This window comes from Herpailurus yagouaroundi, unplaced genomic scaffold, assembly GCF_014898765.1.
Source record: "Herpailurus yagouaroundi ecotype Mexico unplaced genomic scaffold, PumYag 100, whole genome shotgun sequence".
NCBI lineage: Eukaryota > Metazoa > Chordata > Mammalia > Carnivora > Felidae > Herpailurus > Herpailurus yagouaroundi.
The window spans coordinates 15,250,268-15,271,133 of NW_024412391.1; the positions used below are offsets into that span (position 1 = coordinate 15,250,268).

At 36.9% G+C, this 20,866-nt stretch overlaps 1 protein-coding gene across 3 annotated transcripts in view; it reads right to left on the reverse strand.

Annotated features, from left to right (window-relative positions):
• MKLN1 (muskelin 1) overlaps positions 1–20,866 on the reverse strand; it is a 379,029-nt gene that overhangs the window by 31,556 nt on the left and 326,607 nt on the right. For all 3 annotated transcript variants that reach the window (XM_040471936.1, XM_040471935.1, XM_040471934.1), the window contains one exon: positions 2,576–2,723. In XM_040471936.1, coding sequence (XP_040327870.1) covers positions 2,576–2,723 — 148 coding nt within the window. The remainder of the gene's footprint in view (positions 1–2,575; positions 2,724–20,866) is intronic.

The window sequence follows — 20,866 nt, forward strand, 5'->3', positions numbered from 1 at the left end:
TCAGACCACCACAATAAAGCAAATATTGTAGTTAAGTGATTCAAAGGAATTCTTTTGCTTCTCAATGCATATAAAAGTTATTTTTATACCATAAGGTAGTCTGTTAAGCGTGCAACAGCAATATGTCAAAAAAAACTATGCATATACCTTAATCAAAAACTACGTGATTGCTAAAAAAGGCTAACCATCTTCTGAGCTTTTAACAAGTCATAATTTTTTTTTTGCTGGTGGAGGGGCTTGCCTCAGTATTGATGGCTGTTAACTGATAAGAGTGGTGGTTACTTAAGGATGGGGGAGCTGTGGCAATTTCTTAAAATAAGATAATACAGTTGACCCTTGAACAGTATTGGTTTGAACTATGTGGATCCACTACAATGCAGTTTTTACAATACAGTATGGTAAATATATTTTCTCTTTTCTCACGGTTTTCGTACTATTTTCTTTCCTCTATCTTACCTTATTGTAAGAATATGGTAAATAATATATAAAACATACAAAATATGTGTGAATCAACTTTTTTTGTTATCAATTTATGTTATTGATAAGGTTTCTGGTCAATAGTAGGCTATTAGTAGTTGGGTTTTTCCTGGGATTGTTTTGTTTTAAGTAGGTTTCATACCCAGCATGGAGCCCAATGCAGGGTCTGAACTCATGACCCTAAGATCAAGACCTGAGCTGAGATCAAGAGTCGGAACCTTAAGCAACTGAGCCACCTAAGTGCCACAGATGTTGGGTTTTTAGGAAGCCAAGTTATACACAGATTTCCAACTGTGTGTGGGTTGAATCCTCGTGCTGATAAAGGTTCAAGTGTAATGAAATTGGCTGCATCAACTGATTCCTCTTCATGAATGATTTATTTGTAGCACATGATGCTGTTTAACATTTTACCTATTAGAACTTCTTTCAAAATTGGAGTAAATCCTCCCAAACCCTGCCACTGCTATATTAACTAAGTTTATGCAATAACTGTAAATCCTTTGTTGTCATTTCAACAATCTTCACGGCATCTTTCAGGAGTAGATTCCTTCTCAAGAAACCACTTTATCATGAGAGATTGCAGCAATGCAGTCATATCTTCAGGTCCCACTTCTAATTCTAGTTCTCTTGCTATTTCTACCACATCTGCAGTTACTTCCTCCACTGAAATCTTGAACCCCTCAAAGTCATCCAGGAAGGTTGGAATCAACTTCTTCCAAATTCCCACTCATGTTGGTAGTTTGACCTCTTTCCACGAATCTGAATGCTCTTCATGGCATCTAGAATGAAAGGAATCTTTTTCTTTTGAGCAGTAGGTCTCAACAGTTGGCTTAAAATATTCAGTGAATTATGTTATAAACAGATGTGCTGTGTTCTGGGCTTTGTTGTTCCATTTGCAGAGCACAGGCACAGCAGATTCAGTATAATTCTTAAGGGCCCTAGAATTTTGAGAGTGGTAAAGGAGCATGGTCTTCAAGTTAAAGTCATCAACTGCATTAGCCCCTAACAAGACAGTCAGCCTGTCCCTTTGAACTTTGAAGCCAGGCACTGACTTCTCCTCTCTAGCTATGAAAGTCCTCGATGGCATCTTCCTCCAATAGTAGGCTGTTTCATCTACAATGAAAATCTGTTCAGTGTAGCCAACTTTGTTAATGATCATAGCTAGATCTTGCTAGATAACTTACTAGAGCTTCTACATCAGCACCTGCTGCCTCACCTTGTGCTTTTAGGTTATGGAGATGGCTTCTTATGTTAAACCTCAGGAGCCAACCTCTGCTAGTTTCATACTTTCCTTCTGTAGCTTCCTCAGCTCTCAGCCTTTACAGAATTGAAGAGAATCAGGGCCTTGCTCTGGAGCAGGCACTGGCTTAAGGGAGTATTGTGGCTGGTCTGATCTTCTATTCAAACCACTAAAACTTTCTCCATCAGGTGTTTTGCTTTCTCATCATTCATGTGTTCACCAGAGGCACACTTTTAATTTCTCCCAAGAACATTTCCTCCACATTCACAACCTGGCTGTTCAGCAAAAGAGGCCTATCTTTCTTCCCTTGACTCAAACAATTAGAAGCCTTTGTAGGGGTATCAACTGGCCTAATTTCAATATTGTTATATCTCGGGGAATCAGGAGATCCAAGGAAAGTGAGAGAGGTGAGGGAACAGCTGGTCGGTGGAATGGTCAGAATACATACATTTATCAATTATGTTTGCCATTTCATTATGTGTGCAGCTCATGGTGCCCCAAAACAATTACAAAGGTAACATCAAAGATCACTGATCACAGATGACCACGACAAATACAACAGTCATGAAAGGGTTCGAAATATTCTGAGAATCACCAAAATGTGACAAAGAAACACAAAGTGTGCCAACACTGCTAGAAAAATGTCAACATGTTCGACACAAAGCTGCCACAAACCTTCAACTTGTAAAAACTGCAATTATCTGCCAAGTGCAATAAAATGAGGTGTGCCTGCACTGACACTTAAATGCATGACATCACAAATTGACATAAGCCTTCCATATTCCTCTTCTTTTGAATAAACCAACAACCTCAAACAAATATTACATTGGGATTGCAACACAGACAAGAGCTCCTTACCAACTATTCCTCACAATGTCATAAATCCAGAATGAATTTCTGACATTCTCCTCCCTCTTCTCCTTGTCTTTGCTGAGTCCAGATAAGACATGTATTTCATTCAGTTCGGGATCAATGGTTGCTCTCTGTGTGAATCCTGTCATTGGAACTATAAATTGAAAAGAGGAAATAAGAGGACAACATTTGTGTTAAGAGTAGAACTACTATATACAAGACTAATCCCTCGTGACTCTGCTCTGCTTCTGTCCACAGCACTGATCTTCTCACATACTATAGAACTTTTATATCAAACAATAAACAATTGCTTATTGTTTTCTTCTAACTCTAGAATACAAGCTGTATGAGGGCAGAGGTAGTTTGGCTCACTATTCTGTTCCCAATGCTTAAAACAGTGCCTGGCACATAACAATTACCCAACTATTTGTTGAAAGAATAAACGAATGCTAACTATCCGGAAGGAGTTACAAGGAGGGAAGAGGTAGAAAGTGGTATACTATGTAATCATTTTTATTGAGGGAAGAAAGGTCAATGTGTTAGTTAACTGATTTATTATCTGGATCAGTTCTAACTTAATAGTAAAGGTAAAATATTCAAATGTTGACCTGGAAAAACACAAATCTGACAGGAAGTAAAATGCAGGTTTAATAAGGTCAGAGTTGTTTAAAATATCTGTTCATGACATACAATGAAACGACATAATTTCCAAGTAAAAATAAAACATTTTGGGCGATAATACGCCATTTTATTTTCCTGAGTGGCTCAAACTGACCAGAGTTAATAATGTTTTCTTTTTCTTTTCTTTTTTAATGTTTATTTTTTGAGAGACAGAGAGAGGCACAGAGCATGAGCAAGGGAGGAGTAGAGAGAGAGGGAGAGGCAGAATCAGAAGCAGGCTCCAGGCTCTGCGCTATCAGCACAGAGCCCAACACGCGACTTGAACTCATGGACCGCGAGATCATGACCATAACTGAAGGCGGACACCAAACTGACTGAGCCACCCAGGCGCCCCAATGTTTTATTTTTCTAAGAAATCTATTAAGTGAGTGATTGTTATTCTGCATTATCCAGTAATTTGCAAAACACTGACACAGCAAATGCAAATTTTTCTCACCATTGTTATATGGAAATATTAGTTGAAATGTAATTTTATGGATCATGACATAATTGCCTTGAATCTAAAACAATGTCATTGTTCCAACACTACATTCCCTTTATACATGAACAATCATCATATGCTCAAAACACAAGGTAAATATTAGACTGAAGTAAAATATTTCTTTTTTTAAAAAAATGTTTCCTTATTTTTGTGAGAGAGAGAGAAAGGGGGTAGAGAGAGTCTCCAACGCTGTTAGCAGAGCCCAACATGGGGCTCAAACCCAACAAACTGTAAGACCATGACCTGAGCTGAAATCAAGTCAGACGGTCTACGGACTGAGCCACAAGGGTGCCTCTGAAGTAAAATATTTCAATCAATCAAGAATATTATGGCAAGAGATGTTAGCCACATTGATCTTCATTTGTCTTTATCTACTTTAGCAGGGCCAAATAATCCAGCATTTATTTTTGCTTCATGTACTGAAATTCATGTCTCCTTTCATATTCCTCTTTAATAAATTTGTTTGGAATATTTTAGAGACTATCCAAATGCAGTCCATAGTATATATACTAAAATAATACAGACTCACACTACACAACACATAATTTGCATCCGTCCATACACAATTAACGTTTATATTTATACATACATGCACATCAACCTAATCTGAATAATAATCTCAATCCTCATGCCAATAGTCTCTAGTGGGTATGTAAAGTCTGGTATTTTTTTTTTTTTAATTTTTTTTTTCAACGTTTTATTTATTTTTGGGACAGAGAGAGACAGAGCATGAACGGGGGAGGGGCAGAGAGAGAGGGAGACACAGCATCGGAAACAGGCTCCAGGCTCTGAGCCATCAGCCCAGAGCCTGACGCGGGGCTCGAACTCACGGACCGCGAGATCGTGACCTGGCTGAAGTCGGACGCTTAACCGACTGCGCCACCCAGGCGCCCCAAGTCTGGTATTTTTTAAATGAGGTTTGGTAAACTTTCAAAAGTGCCAACGTTCTACCCTATTTCTCAGATAACCTTGGAAGAATAAATAGTAAAGAAATGACAACACTTTTATTAGTGGTAAAAGGAGAGGATGTAACTGCCTAAATTTACTGTATTTAAATTTCTCCATCCCATTACATCTTAATACTCAGCCTTTAAATTCAGATTCTCTAAGATGGGCTGGCAAACTATGGCTTGATCTAGCCTGCCTAGGGTCAAATCAGGTCTCATCCATTCATTTACATTTTATCTGTGGCTATATCACCCTGTAACAGCAAGGTTGAATACCTGCAGCAACAGTGTAAGGCCTACAAAACTGAAAATATTCACATCTGGCTCTTCATATTAGAAGTGTGCTGACCCCTGTTCTATAATCTTCTAAAATACAAATTTCAGAAATGTATTATAAATTAATCCAATAACCCACTTAAGTAAGAGCCTACCGAGAAAATTGGTATTTTGGGGTGGAATGGAAATCAGTGGAGAGGGAAAGAAATTTTGAATTTTACAAAATGGGAGTGGAATCACCAAAGAGAGGGAAAGGAAGGAGTACTGGGTTGGAGGAAGAAGCATGTGAGAAGATGAAGAATGCTAAGCCCAAATTTTATATGCTTCTCTTTCTAGATCGTCACAATTTGCCTAGAAGCAGCTTAGGAGCAGAAGAGAACAAGGACAAGGATTGTTTCTTAAAAATAGAAGCAGTGGGGGGGGTGCCTGGGTGGCTTAGTGGGTTGAGTGCCCAACTTAAGTCGGGTGAGTTCAAACCCCGCGTTGGGCTCTGTGCTGACAGCTCAGAGCCTGGAGCCTGCGTCGGATTCTGTGCCTCCCTCTCTCTTGCCCCAACCCACTCGCATTCTGTCTCTGTCTCTCTCAAAAACAAACCTTTAAAAAAAAAAAAAAAAAAAAAGAAGCAGTGGGCAGGTTTTCAATACTCAAGGATATCATGCTTATAAAATCCATGCTGTAAGGTATTACAAAATATTACTCTGATTACAAAGCATACTAGAAACTATGTATTTCCCCATTTCTTTTATTTTCCACATCCACTATGCTTTTCACTCTTCATAATGTTGTTTTACCTCCCAGTTATAATTCAAATCTGTTACTGACTTTTAAACAGCTTTACAGAGATAATTCATATACCATACAATTCACTCATTTAAAATATTCACTGTAAAATCATCATCACAATCTAAGTTTTGACTATTTATAATACAGAAATCAGATCTTTGTGTTCCATAGGTTTTTGAAGGCCAATCTAGGAACTTAAATATGAATAAGCACTGGAAATAAAATAGAAGTAGAAAATCTTATTTTAGTTTACCTTCCTCAATTAACTAAGTGATTTCATGCAAGAAACTTTTAAATTATTTTATCAAGGTTTTTTTTGTTGTTTGTTTTTTTAGTAATCTTTATACCAAACATGGGGCTTGAACTCACGACCCTTGAGATAAGAGTCGCACGCTCTTCCGATGGAGCCAGTCAGGTACTCCCTTGCAAGAAGCTTTTTTAGACCTCAGTTTTCTTATCCAAAATTTCAAAGTAGAGCTAGATAATGTACTGGGTCTCTTCAAAGTTGAGATTTCTGTTAAGATCAGACTCTAGAGGGTGAGAGCAGTAATAGTATGGGCACTTTCAGTAATATTAAATTAGTACTTACGTGTAGCACAGACTCCTGAGATACATGGATCAATTAGGAAGTTGTTATGATTATAATAGGAGTGGACTGGAAGAAGGAAATAAGGAGATACTGCTAGAGAAGCATTACTTCCACGAAATGGGTGTCATCAGCACAAGGAGGGTAAATACTATGTCCTAAGCACAAAAGTCCTCTGGACTGACACAACAGAGACCAAGCTTGAAGCAGAAATGTGTGAAAAGTATGAGTAAAAATGTTTCACTGAATTTTCTTGGAGGTTTCCAAATATTGCATTCTAGGAATATTCAAAGGCAAAATTTCTATTAATCTTTACAGACTTTTACAAATATAATTTTTATTACATACTAAAGATAAGGAAAAATGTTTATATATAAAATGTTTATAATTAGAAAAAATGGAAGAACATACATCAAACTATAAATAATAGTTATGGAGGCACAGTTAGAACACTTTTACTGTCATTATATACTATGTATTTTTCCAATATACACTGCTTTTATAGTTATAAGGAAAAAGAAAAACCCAAACCAAAATATAAAAAACATATATCTGGGTATAAATATTGGGGAATTTTAGCAATGTGAAAAATTCTCACATATCCTCCCATATCTGTCATGAAGAAAATTTTACATGAATATCTGGAATGTTATTATTTAGATGGAAAGGGAATTCAGGTTCCAAGAGATGGTTTATTGGCACTAAAACATTTTTTTTCAAGGGGCGCCTGGGTGGCGCAGTCGGTTGAGCGTCCGACTTCAGCCAGGTCATGATCTCGCGGTCCGTGAGTTCGAGCCCCGCATCGGGCTCTGGGCTGATGGCTCAGAGCCTGGAGCCTGTTTCCGATTCTGTGTCTCCCTCTCTCTCTGCCCCTCCCCTGTTCATGCTCTGTCTCTCTCTGTCCCAAAAATAAATAAACGTTTAAAAAAAAAAAAAAAACACATTTTTTTTCAAAACATTTTGCTGGCATGAAGTTACAAAACTGAAACTAGGCATTACTTTAGCTGAATTAAAGTATTTTTGACTTTTCCCCTAAAAAATAAAAATGGAAACTTGTACCTGAGGAGTTAGTTCCTAACAATCAGGGGATTAATTGAAACTTACACTAAATATATCTATGTTAATGGCCTTTTGCCTCAATTTTACAAATTGCACTTAAGCTTAATTCTTACTTCTACTCCATTCCACATGCAATAACAATTCAAAAACATTTCAACAACAAAAAATAATAAAGTTTTCCATATCCATCTTCAAAAGCACTCTAGATTTCTTGAAGAAACTATTAAAAATGTCACTTTCTGAGGGCGCCTGGGTGGCTCAGTCAGTTAAGCGGCCGACTTCGGCTCAGGTCATGATCTCACGGTCCGTGAGTTTGAGCCCCGCGTCGGGCTCTGTGCTGACAGCTCAGAGCCTGAAGCCTGTTTCAGATTCTGCGTCTCCCTCTCTCTGACCCTCCCCCGTTGTTCATGCTCTTTCTCTGTCTCAAAAATAAACAAACGTTAAAAAAAAAAAAATTAAAAAAAAAATGTCACTTTCTGTAATACTCCACATCTGTTACTTTTGTAAACAGGAAAAAAAAACTTATTTTTTATTTTAAATGGAAAATTCACATATTCTTATTAAAGAAATATATAAGAATTATAGCGTGGCACTAGTAAGCATTTTAGACTCAGATTTTCACTAACAGAAGCTGCTTCCGATATCTAAAGTTTGGGCCTTTTGGTTTCAAACAGTAAACTAAACACTACATTATCCTTCTTCCCCATCACCCCACAAAATTGGCAGGAAGGATATTCTGGCAAAAAGAAAGAAAAATAGCACTAGAAAAGAAGAAAGTATGTCATCAAGAGATAAGAAATTTTGAGGCTCTCACAGCCAAGAAAAAGAGAGCCTACTCACCAGAGGTAAAAGATGGAAAACTTCCAAATAAGTAAGTCATCAAATACAAAAGCACAAATAGGCTGTGAAGAGGACATCCCTGTGGGGAGCGTACTAAGGACACAAGGGCCTAAATGAGAATGAGAGCAGAGCCTAAAGTAACTCCCAACACAGATACTAGGGAAGAAAGCCTGGTGGACAGTATGTGCCATGCACTTATACAAAATCCCTGGTCAGTGTCTTACGTAAGGGAGAAGCCTGTGGGGAAATACGCCTATATACTGCACAGGAAGTCACTATCAATTATCTTTTTTTAACAGATGTAGTCCTTTATTCATAAATTTTAATGTTTAGACAGGAATTAGAAGACATATAAGAAAAATTTCAACAAAGATAGGAGCCTAGATAAACATACAGAATGGGAAAAATAAATCACAGAAAGAAACTTAAAAACAAACAAACAAACCCCAAGCTCATTATCTTTGTAAAGAATAAAAGAATATTACATGTGTAAAACAACAAGTTCCATAAAGAGGAATATAAAATATAATATTAAAAAGTAAAACTGATGAAAAAAAGTAAAACTAACAAAAAAAATCAGATGACAAAATGAAAAACAATGTGCATAGTTAAAAAGAAAGTCAGTGGTCACAGGATAAAAATGATACAAGTATAGCAAAAGATACAGAAATTATGATAGAAAAGTTAAGGGACACAGAGGATAAAACCAATGAAGTAAGAAATCTGTCTCAGAAGAACTCTTGGAGTGGAGAAATCAGATAGAAGAAAAAAATAATTATAGAAAATTTCCCTGAATGGAAGAAACAAGTGGGAGTCCCGTCTGAAAGAGCCCTGGGTGCTAAGCATATTTTGCAAAAAAAAGACTTTATATATAGGTACTCCCTGCTTTTTCAAAGTTTACATTAGGCCACTTTGCTTCTATGAAAGATCTATATTAGGACTTGATTTTGCTAACTGAAAGAGATCTGAGGAGGATTTTCAGTTTTATGAAAAAAAGGTAAAGGGCAAAAATAGCATTCAGGGCCTGTTGTGCAGTAAGCCCTTGTAGAGGCAGCGAGCACCCTGCAGTGAGAGTGGCCCGGCCCAGCACCTCCCCAGGAATCAGACTCAGCATCTCAGCATCAAGTAGCCAGAGCTGTGAACTGTGTGTGTGAGCTCTGTGCTTTATCTCAATTTATCTTGTGCATCAGTTAGCAAGATGTGTCCTAACGTATCAGAAAAGCCTGAGAGAGGGTTTTTTAGGGACTCTGGGAAGACGGAAAACGTTTTCTTTATAAATAAATGGTAATTGCTTCTTTGCTTTATGCCATTTTGGCTTACCAAAGTTTTCATAAGAATGCTATTTTTGGATACTGGGAGAAATTGAAAGAGATCTCCTAAAGAAACTTTAGAACTATAGGAATAAAAGTTCTAAAAGCTTCCAGAGAGGGGGAAAAAGCAGGCTGTTACCTATGAAAAAATAAGTATCAAACTAACATTAGACTTTAAAAAAAAAAAAATTTTTTTTAACGTTTATTTATTTTTGAGACAGAGAGAGACAGAGCATGAACAGGGGAGGGGCAGAGAGAGAGGGAGACACAGAATCTGAAACAGGCTTCAGGCTCTGAGCGGTCAGCACAGAGCCCGACGCAGGGCTCGAACTCACGGACTGTGAGATCATGACCTGAGCCGAAGTCGGACGCTTAACCGACCAAGCCACCCAGGCGCCCCTAGACTTTTTATCTGTAACAATGAATGCTAAAAAAAAAATAAAAAAAAAAAAATCCCAAAACAATGAACGCTAGAATACAATGAAATAATAACTTAAAATTCTGAGGCATAAAAAGATGGAATTAAATTCTATTTCCAACAATGAGGGTGAAATAAAAGAATTTTTGGATCAGCAGAAATATGAAAATTTATGTCAATGACTGCACATGAAAAATTATTTGAGGAGCTATTCCAACAAAACAAAACAAAAAAGGAATCCAGGAAAAAGAATGACATAGGATATAAGAAACAGTGGCAGTGACAGATGACACAGGAAAGCAAAAGGAAGCTTGAAAGAAAATAAAGACCCATTAGATCCTGAGCCTTGAATAAGACATTTGAAATGATAAAGTTTTAATAGAGAATATTTTCTTACCTGTAAGTCCAACTACAATACTTTAATTATATATGGTGGCCCATTTCCCCTTCCCTCATTTTAGTTTCATTGTTTAGAATTTTGGTCGTAGTGTTTTTCTTCTGGCAACAATCAATTTTCTCAAGAAAATTTGATCATCACTTATCACATACTTTCAACATCTCAATTTATTTCTGAGTCTTGCTTCCAAATTGGTTTCCAATATGGGTCTTCCTATAGCAAACTTTCTGAGGCAAATATACCTAAGAATATTTTACTTCTCACTAACACATGAAAGTTGGGAGAATATAAATTTCTTGCTTTACAGTCATTTCAGGGCGCCTGAGTGGCTCAGTCAGTAGAGTATCTAACTCTTGATTTTGACTCAGGTCATGATCTCACTCACAGTCCAGGGATTGAGCCCGCATTGGGCTAAATGTGCTAAATGTGGAGCATGCTTAAGATTCTCTCTCCCTCTCTCTTCCCCCTACTAAAGTCATTTTCCTCAAGTATTTTTAAGCTTTACTGTTTTCTTCCATTTACTACTGCTGTTGAGCTGTCTGATATTCATCCTTCTATCCATCTATCTTATTCCCTTGTAAGTCATTTTCCTCTCTGAAATGTTTCAGAATTTTCCCTGTCTTTGACTTTTTTAAAGTAAGCTTAATGTCTAGCACAGAGCCCAATGAGGGTCTTGAACTCATGACCCCCAGATCAAGACCCAAGCTGAGATCAAGAGTTGGATGCTTGGGGCGCCTGGGTGGCGCAGTCGGTTAAGCGTCCGACTTCAGCCAGGTCACGATCTCGCGGTCCGTGAGTTCGAGCCCCGCGTCGGGCTCTGGGCTGATGGCTCAGAGCCTGGAGCCTGTTTCCGATTCTGTGTCTCCCTCTCTCTCTGCCCCTCCCCCGTTCATGCTCTGTCTCTCTCTGTCCCAAAAATAAATAAAACGTTGAAAAAAAAAATTAAAAAAAAAAAAAAAAGAGTTGGATGCTTAACTGAGCCACCCAGGCGCCCCTTTGATACCCATGAACCATGAGGTCATGACCTGAGCCGAAACGAAGACTTGGACGCTTAACCGACTGAGCCACCCAACTGCCCCTCCTTTGATATTCTTAATCTTACTTTAATGTGTAAGTAATATGTAATCTTACTTTAGTGTAAGTGTTCCCCTTATTCTTCCTTGCTGGTTGACTATATAAGCCCTTTCATCAATCTGAGGCCTTTGGTCTTTTCTTAATTCTAGGAAGTTTACTTCTATTATTTCTTCAAGTATTTTGCCTTCTTAAAATTTTATGTTTCTCTCCTGTTACTGCTATTAAGATGCTGGTACTTACACAATTCTTTTCCATGTCCTTTGGTTTTTCTTTTATATATTTTTTTATCTCTTTGTCCTTTTTTTCCTATTTCTTCCTGAAAGAGTATTCATTCTAATCTTTCAACTAATTTATTCATTCACATCCATTCTATTTATAATATTTGTTGCAGTCTTCATTTCAAATACGTTTTTCATACCTAATATTTCCATTTGGTTCTGTTTTTATGATTTTTAGATCTTATTTCATATTATTAATATATAATACCTTTATTAATATATTATATATTAATAATTCTGGCATATAATATTCTGGCATATAATATATATAATATATATTATATATATATTATATATATAATATTCTGGCATATAATATAATATTCTGGCATATAATAAATCTGGCATATAATTCTGGCATATAATATAATATATAATAATATATAATACCTTATTAATATATTATACCTTTAATTATATTAATCATGCTTATTCTATTGTTATTTTTTTCAGTTTATTCATTTATTTTGAGAGAGACAGAGAGAGAGAGAGAGAGAGAGAGAGAGAGAGAGAGAGAGCGCGCATTCAGGCAAGCAGGGGAGGGGCAGAGAGAGAGAGAATCCTACTGCAGAGCCTGACACGTGGCTCAAAGTCACGAACCATGAGATCATGACCTGAGGTGAAATCAAGAGTTGGATGCTCAGCTGACTGAGCCACCCAGGTGTCCCAATCATGCTTGTTTTAAATTCCTGGTTTACCTATTATATTTCTGCTTTAGATCACATATGTTGTCAGTTTACCGATTTCTTTTGAGATAGCTGTAGTCCTCAACTATCTAGTTATATTGCTCTATGAGGTAATATTTTTCAGGGTGTCAGCTATTCTTTCATTAAGATATATTACACTGGGGGGGGGGGGACCAACGGTCAGGCCTTAACTAGCATCAGCACCAGTGAATTTAAGGAAAATGGAAGAGAAGAGCCATAAGCTAGTGAAGCCTAGGCACAAAGAATCAGATTAATCAATTCTACCATCATCCTCCTATGCAAGGGTTTCACACCTTTACACCCTTTGGAGGAAGTAGAAGGCAGTCTTCTTGGACTTGAAGGGTGATGGGAGGGAGAAATGAATTTTATATATGTATATATGTATATATATGTATATATGTATATATTATGTATACAAACTAAGAAGGAAGAAATGAATTATAGAGAGTAGATGGTCAGTCTGTATCTAGTGATATCAATTCTTAATGCCAGTAGGGTTTATGCACTAATGTTATTCTTTGAATTCTGGCACTAGTTATACAGGCTACTGCTCCTGGTTTCTGTAGTGAAGGAGTAAAAATTAACTCAAGGTAATTTAGGGGACAGACAGCATTTGATCTCATTTAAAGAGTTTCTGGAGGCCAGTTGCCTCTCATTTTATTTTTCCAGGACTTATTTCTCGGGAAGGGAATCAGCCACCTATGTTAGTTTGCTACTTTGGCAGAAACTTTTCATATTATAGCATTTTATATTGTTTGAATTGTTTTATTAATTAGCACAACTGCATTACTTCTATAATAATTTTATAAAAATAAAAACTGGTTGAACAAAAATGGCATTATCAAAAACTAAAAAGACCTAAAGGTCAAAACCAAAAAAGAAGTTTTCATTTTAACATGTTGTAACTATTAACACAGTCTTCTGTATTAATTTTCTTCCCAAGAAGAAAACAAGGCTATCTTTTCAATTTAATGGTTTCTAATGGGTAGTTGCGAGGGGAGGGAAAAAGGAGATTTACAACGTATAGTATTTTAAAGCTTTTAGACTCAACTGCCAAAAAGCTCAACTCAACAGCAGGAATCTTAATCAGTCTTTATAAATAAACTGACTCACAAAGAAAAATTAAACAGATCAGTAAACAAGACCATATGTTAATCGTGAACTCATTTTGAAAGGACACTTGTCTGAGAAAATAGAAAATAAGAATAATACAACAAGCAACTATTACAGCCAACCTGTTTTCAGTTCTTCCTGGAAATTAACAATGATAATCCTTCGACTCTCCCATTTTTTCTTTAGCATCTTTAAAACTTGAAATAGGACAGCTAAAAAATATTTTATCTGACAATCTGAATCACAGTTTTTCTTTTCATTTTCTTCGGTTGACCCAACAGGGGGAAATTAACAGAATTTGTAACATACAGAAACTCTACAGGGAAGATAAAAAGATCACAGAGGTATTTTTTATTTACTTATTTTTTTAATGTTTACTTATTTTTGAGAGACAGAGACACAGCACGAGCAGGGGAAGGGCAGAGAGAGAGGGAGACATAGAATCCAAAGCAGGCTCCAGGCTCCAAACTGTCAGCATGCAGCCCAATGTGGGGCTTGAACCCATGAACCACAAGATCATGACCTGAGCCTAAGTGGGACAGTTAACTGACTGAGCCACCCAGGCGCTCTGATAATAGAGGTATTTTTGAAGTCATTTCAACTCTTGAGGAAGATACATTATTCCATTAATTCATAAACTAATCTCAACTCTACTTTTGCTTCCTGATCCAAAGAACATATTATTAATCGCTTCAGTTAAGACACAGGAAAAATACAATTTTAGAACTGTCATGGACACATAAGTTTAATAAAAACAGCTTTCTAAAAATTGTTTTTTAGGATAGTTTCAGCTTTAAGTAAAAGAAAACCTGAATAACAGTTAATTGGCTCATATAACAAAATTTTGCAGGTAGGCAGGCAGTTCCAGGGTTGTTTCAGCAATTCAACCAAATCATGGTGCTAGGTTAGTTAACATCCCTACAATTCTCTTGGCCTTCCTTTCATTTCTGAAAGTTGCCAGTACCAGCTCTAAGCATTACATCCTTTCATACTACCTGTTCTGTTCCATTCCATTAACCTGTACAAAACTGTACCTTTATAAATATCTGGTAGTGTTAATACCACTTCATTACCTTCCATTTTCAATATTGTCTCTAGTGTTCTTGCATGTTTGTTTCTACTGGCAAACCGTAATTCCTATTTACTATCAAATGACCTAAATTTTATATTAAAAATATGAGGGGCACCTGGGTGGTTCAGCCATTTAAGCATCCGAATCTTGGTTTTGGCTCAGGTCATGATCACATGGTTCATGAGTTCAAGCCCCACATTGGGCTCCGTGATGACAGGGCGGAGACTTCTTGGGATTCTCTTTCTCTACCCCTCCCCTGCTTGAGCTGTCTCTCAAAATAAATAAACTTTAAAAAAAAAAAAACATTTATAAGCTTGTAACTAAGCAAAAACACCTCTGGGAGAGTGGAAGGGGGCATTATGGAAAGTTATTATTAACTATAACATTGAGAGAAAAAAAGTACATAATCCAATTTTATCAGAATAATGGCACAAGTGGAAAAGATGCTAAATGGAAAGCAATGAAACCCATTATACTGAAAATAAGCACTACCGTTAACCTAGCTCAGTAACTAATCTATGTTAATGACAACTCATTAGCTTCAGAATCTTCCCTATATGGCTGAATTAGCCTGATTTAGTTAATTGATAAAGTCTAAAAGGATAAAAACCGTAACTATTTATTCTATATAATTACATTCATACAAACACATACACTCTGTTATTAAAAAACAATGCCAATAATGTCAATGTTTGACCAATTCTGAAAGTTGAACTAAAAATCAGTAAGATTTTAAGGTTTTCATGAAAATATGTTTATAGCTAAATCAGATCTTGCAGACGTTACAAGCTTAGCCCTCATGTTAGTTTCACAGCCTGATAGCAGAAGGGAATGAAATTTAACTGTCAAAATTTTGGAGCTAGATGAGGCCTTAAGATCAACTGGTTCAATCTCCTCATTTTCAGATGAATAATCAGGCCCAGAGGAATTATGCATATAATTCTGCCAAAGTTGCAGAGGGATGAGTGGCAGACCCAGAAGAAGAGAGACCAAGTTTTCTGATTCTCAATTCACTATTCTTTCAATTATACCAATCTGTCACTATGGTTAGAACAGAATGGAATAAACAGTGACAGATGTGGGAAAATACAGTCAACAGATGTTAAGGAACAAAACAAGTAAACACATCACTACTAGAAGAACAGGGATTAGGTTGTAAGAGCTCTGTATCACCAAAGCTCGACTCAGCATCTGGCAAATGGTAAAGACTCGATCTGTGTGTGTTACCTTGAATAATACAGATATGAGAAAGTAATCCTATTACAATAAACTGAGTTTCTATACCAAACTATAAAGCTCTGGTGGTGTAACAGACTATCTTCTAAACATAATTTTCAATTAGTGTTAAATACAGAGCTTACATATGGGGAGTCTGCTAAACCCCCTGTGCTTGCCAAAAGTTATTCAGAAATAAACCCAAATTTTAGATGTGCTGAATTTTGATGTAATTATGTATGTGTTAGACACAATACTAATAAATCTCTTCTTTCTAAGCAGCTGCCAATCCGCTGATTTAAGTTGTAATCTCCTTCTGAGGGGAGCATAAAATTGTTATACTTTAATAACAGTTGAGGTTTCTTTAGATCTTGAGATGTTAAAGCTAAGACAATTCATTTAAATAATTGTAAAGAGCAACATTTAAGATTTTATAGCATCTGATACAAAAAATTATAATAAGCAGCAGTAATTTTACAATTACATATGCCGTCTCTAATTGGTGATCTTAATAGTTCAAATTTCTTCTATGATTTCAAACAATCCAATTTGAAACTCACATCATAAATGCAGTTTTAATCAAATAACCCACATTACTGAATCATAGATAAACATGGTAATTATATGTTAAGTCCATCTCAAATTACAGTAATTAACTGTAGTAGACAAGCTTTAGAAGAACAGTTAATAAACAGACTGTTTAAATAAGCTACAGAGCATCCATGTAATGGAACAAAACTGGTGTTTTCCAAGAATATTTAATAATGTGGAAATTTAAATAGTATCCTGCCTTGTCCTTAGAAGGACTTTTCATGGCTTAAAAATAATAATCTAGTAAGGTAAAATAAAATTAAATGGACTTTTAAAAATCAGGTGAAAGTAATCCTATGGGAGGACAATACAATATAACATAGTTCTGACATGAGGTTTTCTGATTGGTCTAACTTAATCCAGTGAAAGATTTTTTAGGAGATCTGGAGTACTGAAAAGATTGAACGCTCTTTAGGCAATCTTGATTAAAGTCTATGTATTTCAGATAAGCTTTTCACAGGTTTGGAAAAGCAGTCAAGATTATACTGTCAGATGAATATCTAGAATTGTGTTTACAATGAATATTAAAACCACATGCTTTAACCCTTCACCTGGGCTTGAGGAGTTAGAGAATTTCAGGAGACAATGATTTGTAAGCTAAGACCTGAAACACGAGCACAACATAGCTACACTTTGGAAGTCAGAGGGAAGAGTGATTCAGGTAAGGAGAAGAGCATGGGCAGAAACCCAAAGGCAAGAAAAAGTACTGTATCTATAAAGAATTATTATTCAGTAGTCATAAAACAAAGAATTGGTGGAAAGGTGAAGGTGGATCCTAAAAATACAGCTGCAGAACTAACTAAGGTGGGGCATATCATAAAGGAATCTGAGAGCAGGCTGAGTTTAGACCTAATCCTGAGGGCAAGGGAAACCATGAAAAAAATTTTAATCAAGGAAGAAGACCTATCAAGTTGACATTTTAAAAAGAGATTTTTTTTTTATCTCGCTAACACTAATCAAAGGTAAGGTTGTTAATCTACTTCTCTGTTCTCCCCATACACAACTGTAAGCTCTAGGAAGATAGAGCCCTTATTCCCAATTGTGATCTCTAGCACTTAGCTTGTATCTAGCACCTAGTAGGTGCTAGATACAAAAAGTATCTGTTGAATAAATGTTAAAGCACATGATTCTGCACTGCACTGGTAACACAAAACTGCTATATTCTGCCTGCAGTATGGAGAAAGACTTGGGGGGAGAGGTGGGGTACACAAGAAGAGGAAGACCACTTATTACAGTGAAGTGTAATCAAGTAAATATTTATCAACTATATTCTCAACACAAAATGACTATAGTAAATACAAGAACTTGATAAGCCTTTGAGAGGTTTTAATGAAATAATCAATGTAACAGTCTCTGTTCAGAGTATATATGTTTTCAGGGCCCCTGGCTGGCTCAGTCAATGGAGCAAGCAGCTCTTGATCTCAGGGTTGTGACTTTGAGATTACTTAAAAATAAAATCTTGTAAAAACAAATAGACAAACCAAAAAAGAAGAAGAAGAAGAGGAGGAAGATCAGGAAGACAGGCCAAACAGGTGATGACAGCCCACACTAGTGAGGTTGCAATGGGACAGAGAAAAGATGGAGGTAAAACTAGCATGAGTTAATTACTGAATAGATCAGTGAACCTACAGGTAGCACTGGCAGACTCTCGTGAAAATTGAGGTACCCAACAGTAACACCAGCTGAAACTAGAGGGTCAATCTGGCCACAAGCAGGGATACTACATAATTTTGGTTACTTACAGACACACAAGCTAAGGCTGAGAAATTAGGTAACTTGTCCAAGGTGACATGACTACACACTGAGATGGGCTCTGGAGAGCTAACACAGTGGTTCTCAATTCTGGCCACAGGAGTATCAGAAACCCAGGAGGGGAGCGGAGTGAGGGGAGACAGACAGAGCTATATGGGTGGGGGGGGGGAGAGAGGAAGGGACAAATGGGAAGGAAGAGAAAAAAAAGAAGGAAAGGAGGAGAGGGAGAGAGACGAGGAAGGGGAGAGAAGGAAGGAGGGAGGAAGATGGAGAAAAAGAAAGAAAAACAAAAATGAGAAGAACGGGATTTCAGTTTCATTTGAACACACCCGACAGAGCTGCTGAGGTTCCACAATTCTAAGTAAAACCACAACACTGTTAGGCGGGAAAACTTCCCAAGTATGTAGTCTAGCCAGATGCTCAACTCTGCCAGAAAAATCCTCTCTTAAAGCACCATACGACCTTTGGACGCTGCAACTTGTAGACACTGTCAAAATTAAGCACTTGGAAAATGTGTATCTGGACAAAAGAGTGATATTTGGACACAGAGTGATATTTTCAAAACTTCAATCAATCAGATCATGACCCTGGCATTAAACTTTTCAATAAATTCCTATTCTATTTAGAAAAAAAGAATTCCACATTTCTTGCATTTGTACAAGGCACTGAATAATCAGTCTTAACCAGTTCACTAACCTCATTTCATACCAACTCTCCCCACCCTCAACTGGCACCAGCCCCATCTCTTTCTGGAATACGTTAAGTTCTTTCCTGCTTTGGGACCTTTGTACTTGCTCTTCTCTCACTTCTTAATGTGGTTCTTTCTAACTCTACTTCTCATCTTAAATCTTGAAGATGACCTCTGCAGAGATGGTTTCCAACCTGCTTTATCTACATGGGACATGCCTTATTCTCATGGAAGGTTTCTTCACAGCACTGAATGGCAACTGCAAGTCTCTCCGGTAGCATGTGAGTCCTCTAAGAGGAGGGATCTTAACCCCCAGGCCCACAGCTATTTCTCAAAGTTCTTAAACATACACAGCATACGGAAGGCACCAAAATATGTTAGGAGGGAAGACAAGAGAGGGTCAAACTTAAGATGTTAGCAGATGACCAACAAATATCATTAAATTAATGAATAAACTTGCTTGCATGAAATAATTCACCATAAATCAATTAAAAATTAAAGAACACATAGCAAAACTGGTGATTCTGATTTCACAGAAGTTGACTATAGCAATAATTAGGGAATGAATCCACACTTGTCTTTTTTCCTAATACTTCTAGTCCACGGTAGTAAAACCATATGATGAAAAAATATTAGCACAATTTAATGTTAATTTAAAAATTGAATATCAAATTCTGCAAAGTTTCATACAATAAATACTTTTTGAGAAACTGTTTAAAACAATTTTAATATTTATGTATTGTTGAGAGAGACAGCATGCATGCACGTGAGCGAGCGAGCAGAGGAGGGGCAGAGAGAGAGGGAGACACAGAATCTGAAGCAGCTCCAGGCTCTGAGCTGTCAGCACAGAGCCCGATGTGGTGCTCAAAGTCACCAGCCATGAGATCATGACCTGAGCTGAAGTCAGACGTTCAATTGCCTGAGCCACCCAGGCACCCCTGGGAAACTGTATTATTATTATTTTATTGTTAAGGAATCCACTTCTATGACTATCTTGAGGCCCAGGCTGGGTTAAGAGTAATGAGTCCTGGAGGTAACTACACCAGACTCTGAACTTTCTGGTTATAAGCACTGTATTCTCTCTCTACCTCAGCTGAAAACCCAGACTCAGGAGGCCTCAATCCCTGTTTCTCTATTCCCAGAAGATGCCAAAGCCAACTCTAAGAGGCTTTTTCAGAGAAGAAGACGACTTTGCCTTCCCAGAAGACAAACCCTTTACTTTGCTTTATGAGTCACAATAAATATTCAAAAACCAGACAGAAATATACCAAAATGGTAACAGATTATGTCTGGATAGTTTGATACATTTTCTTTTTTTTGCATCTTTCTAATATTTTCCAAATCCTCTACATATTATTACTTTTATAATGAAAACAAAACTGAACAAAAAAAATAATTATCACATGTTGCTGGCTCTAAAGCTAGCCATAACCGTAAGCAAAGCATTATCCTGATCAATTCTGCAAGTTACTATATAATAACAACCAATCTTGAAAAATCTCCAAATGATTGTCATTAGAGCTTACTTAGAGGGAATTTTTGTACTAGGTCTTTGCTCCTATCACTGTTTGCTACTATCACACTTTGCTACTATCTTGGAAGTAGCTTAAGTATGGTGGGAAAAAAACACCTCTGTACTCATTTCCCCCAGAAAATAAAGCTCTAGCCTCTGTCTAGTAAGAAATATGGGAAAAGAGTCCTAAGGGTCCCTTCATGTCCACTTTTTAAGTATGGTGCTCTTTTGTCAAAAAAAATTTTTTAAGTTTTTCCTCATTAATATCAACTATTTTAATAAAAAGATCTATTTTCCTAAATAATAGCTATGGGGTGCCTGGGTGGTTCAGTTGGTTAAGTGTCTGACTTTGGCTGAGGTCATGATCTTGCAGTTTGTGAGTTTGAGCTCCACGATGGGCTCTGTGCAGACAGCTCAGAGCCTGGAGTCTGCTTCGAGCCTGTGTGTGTGTCTCTCTCTCTCAAAAATACACATTAAAAATATTTTTTAAAAAGCTAAAAGAAAAAAAAAAAGCAA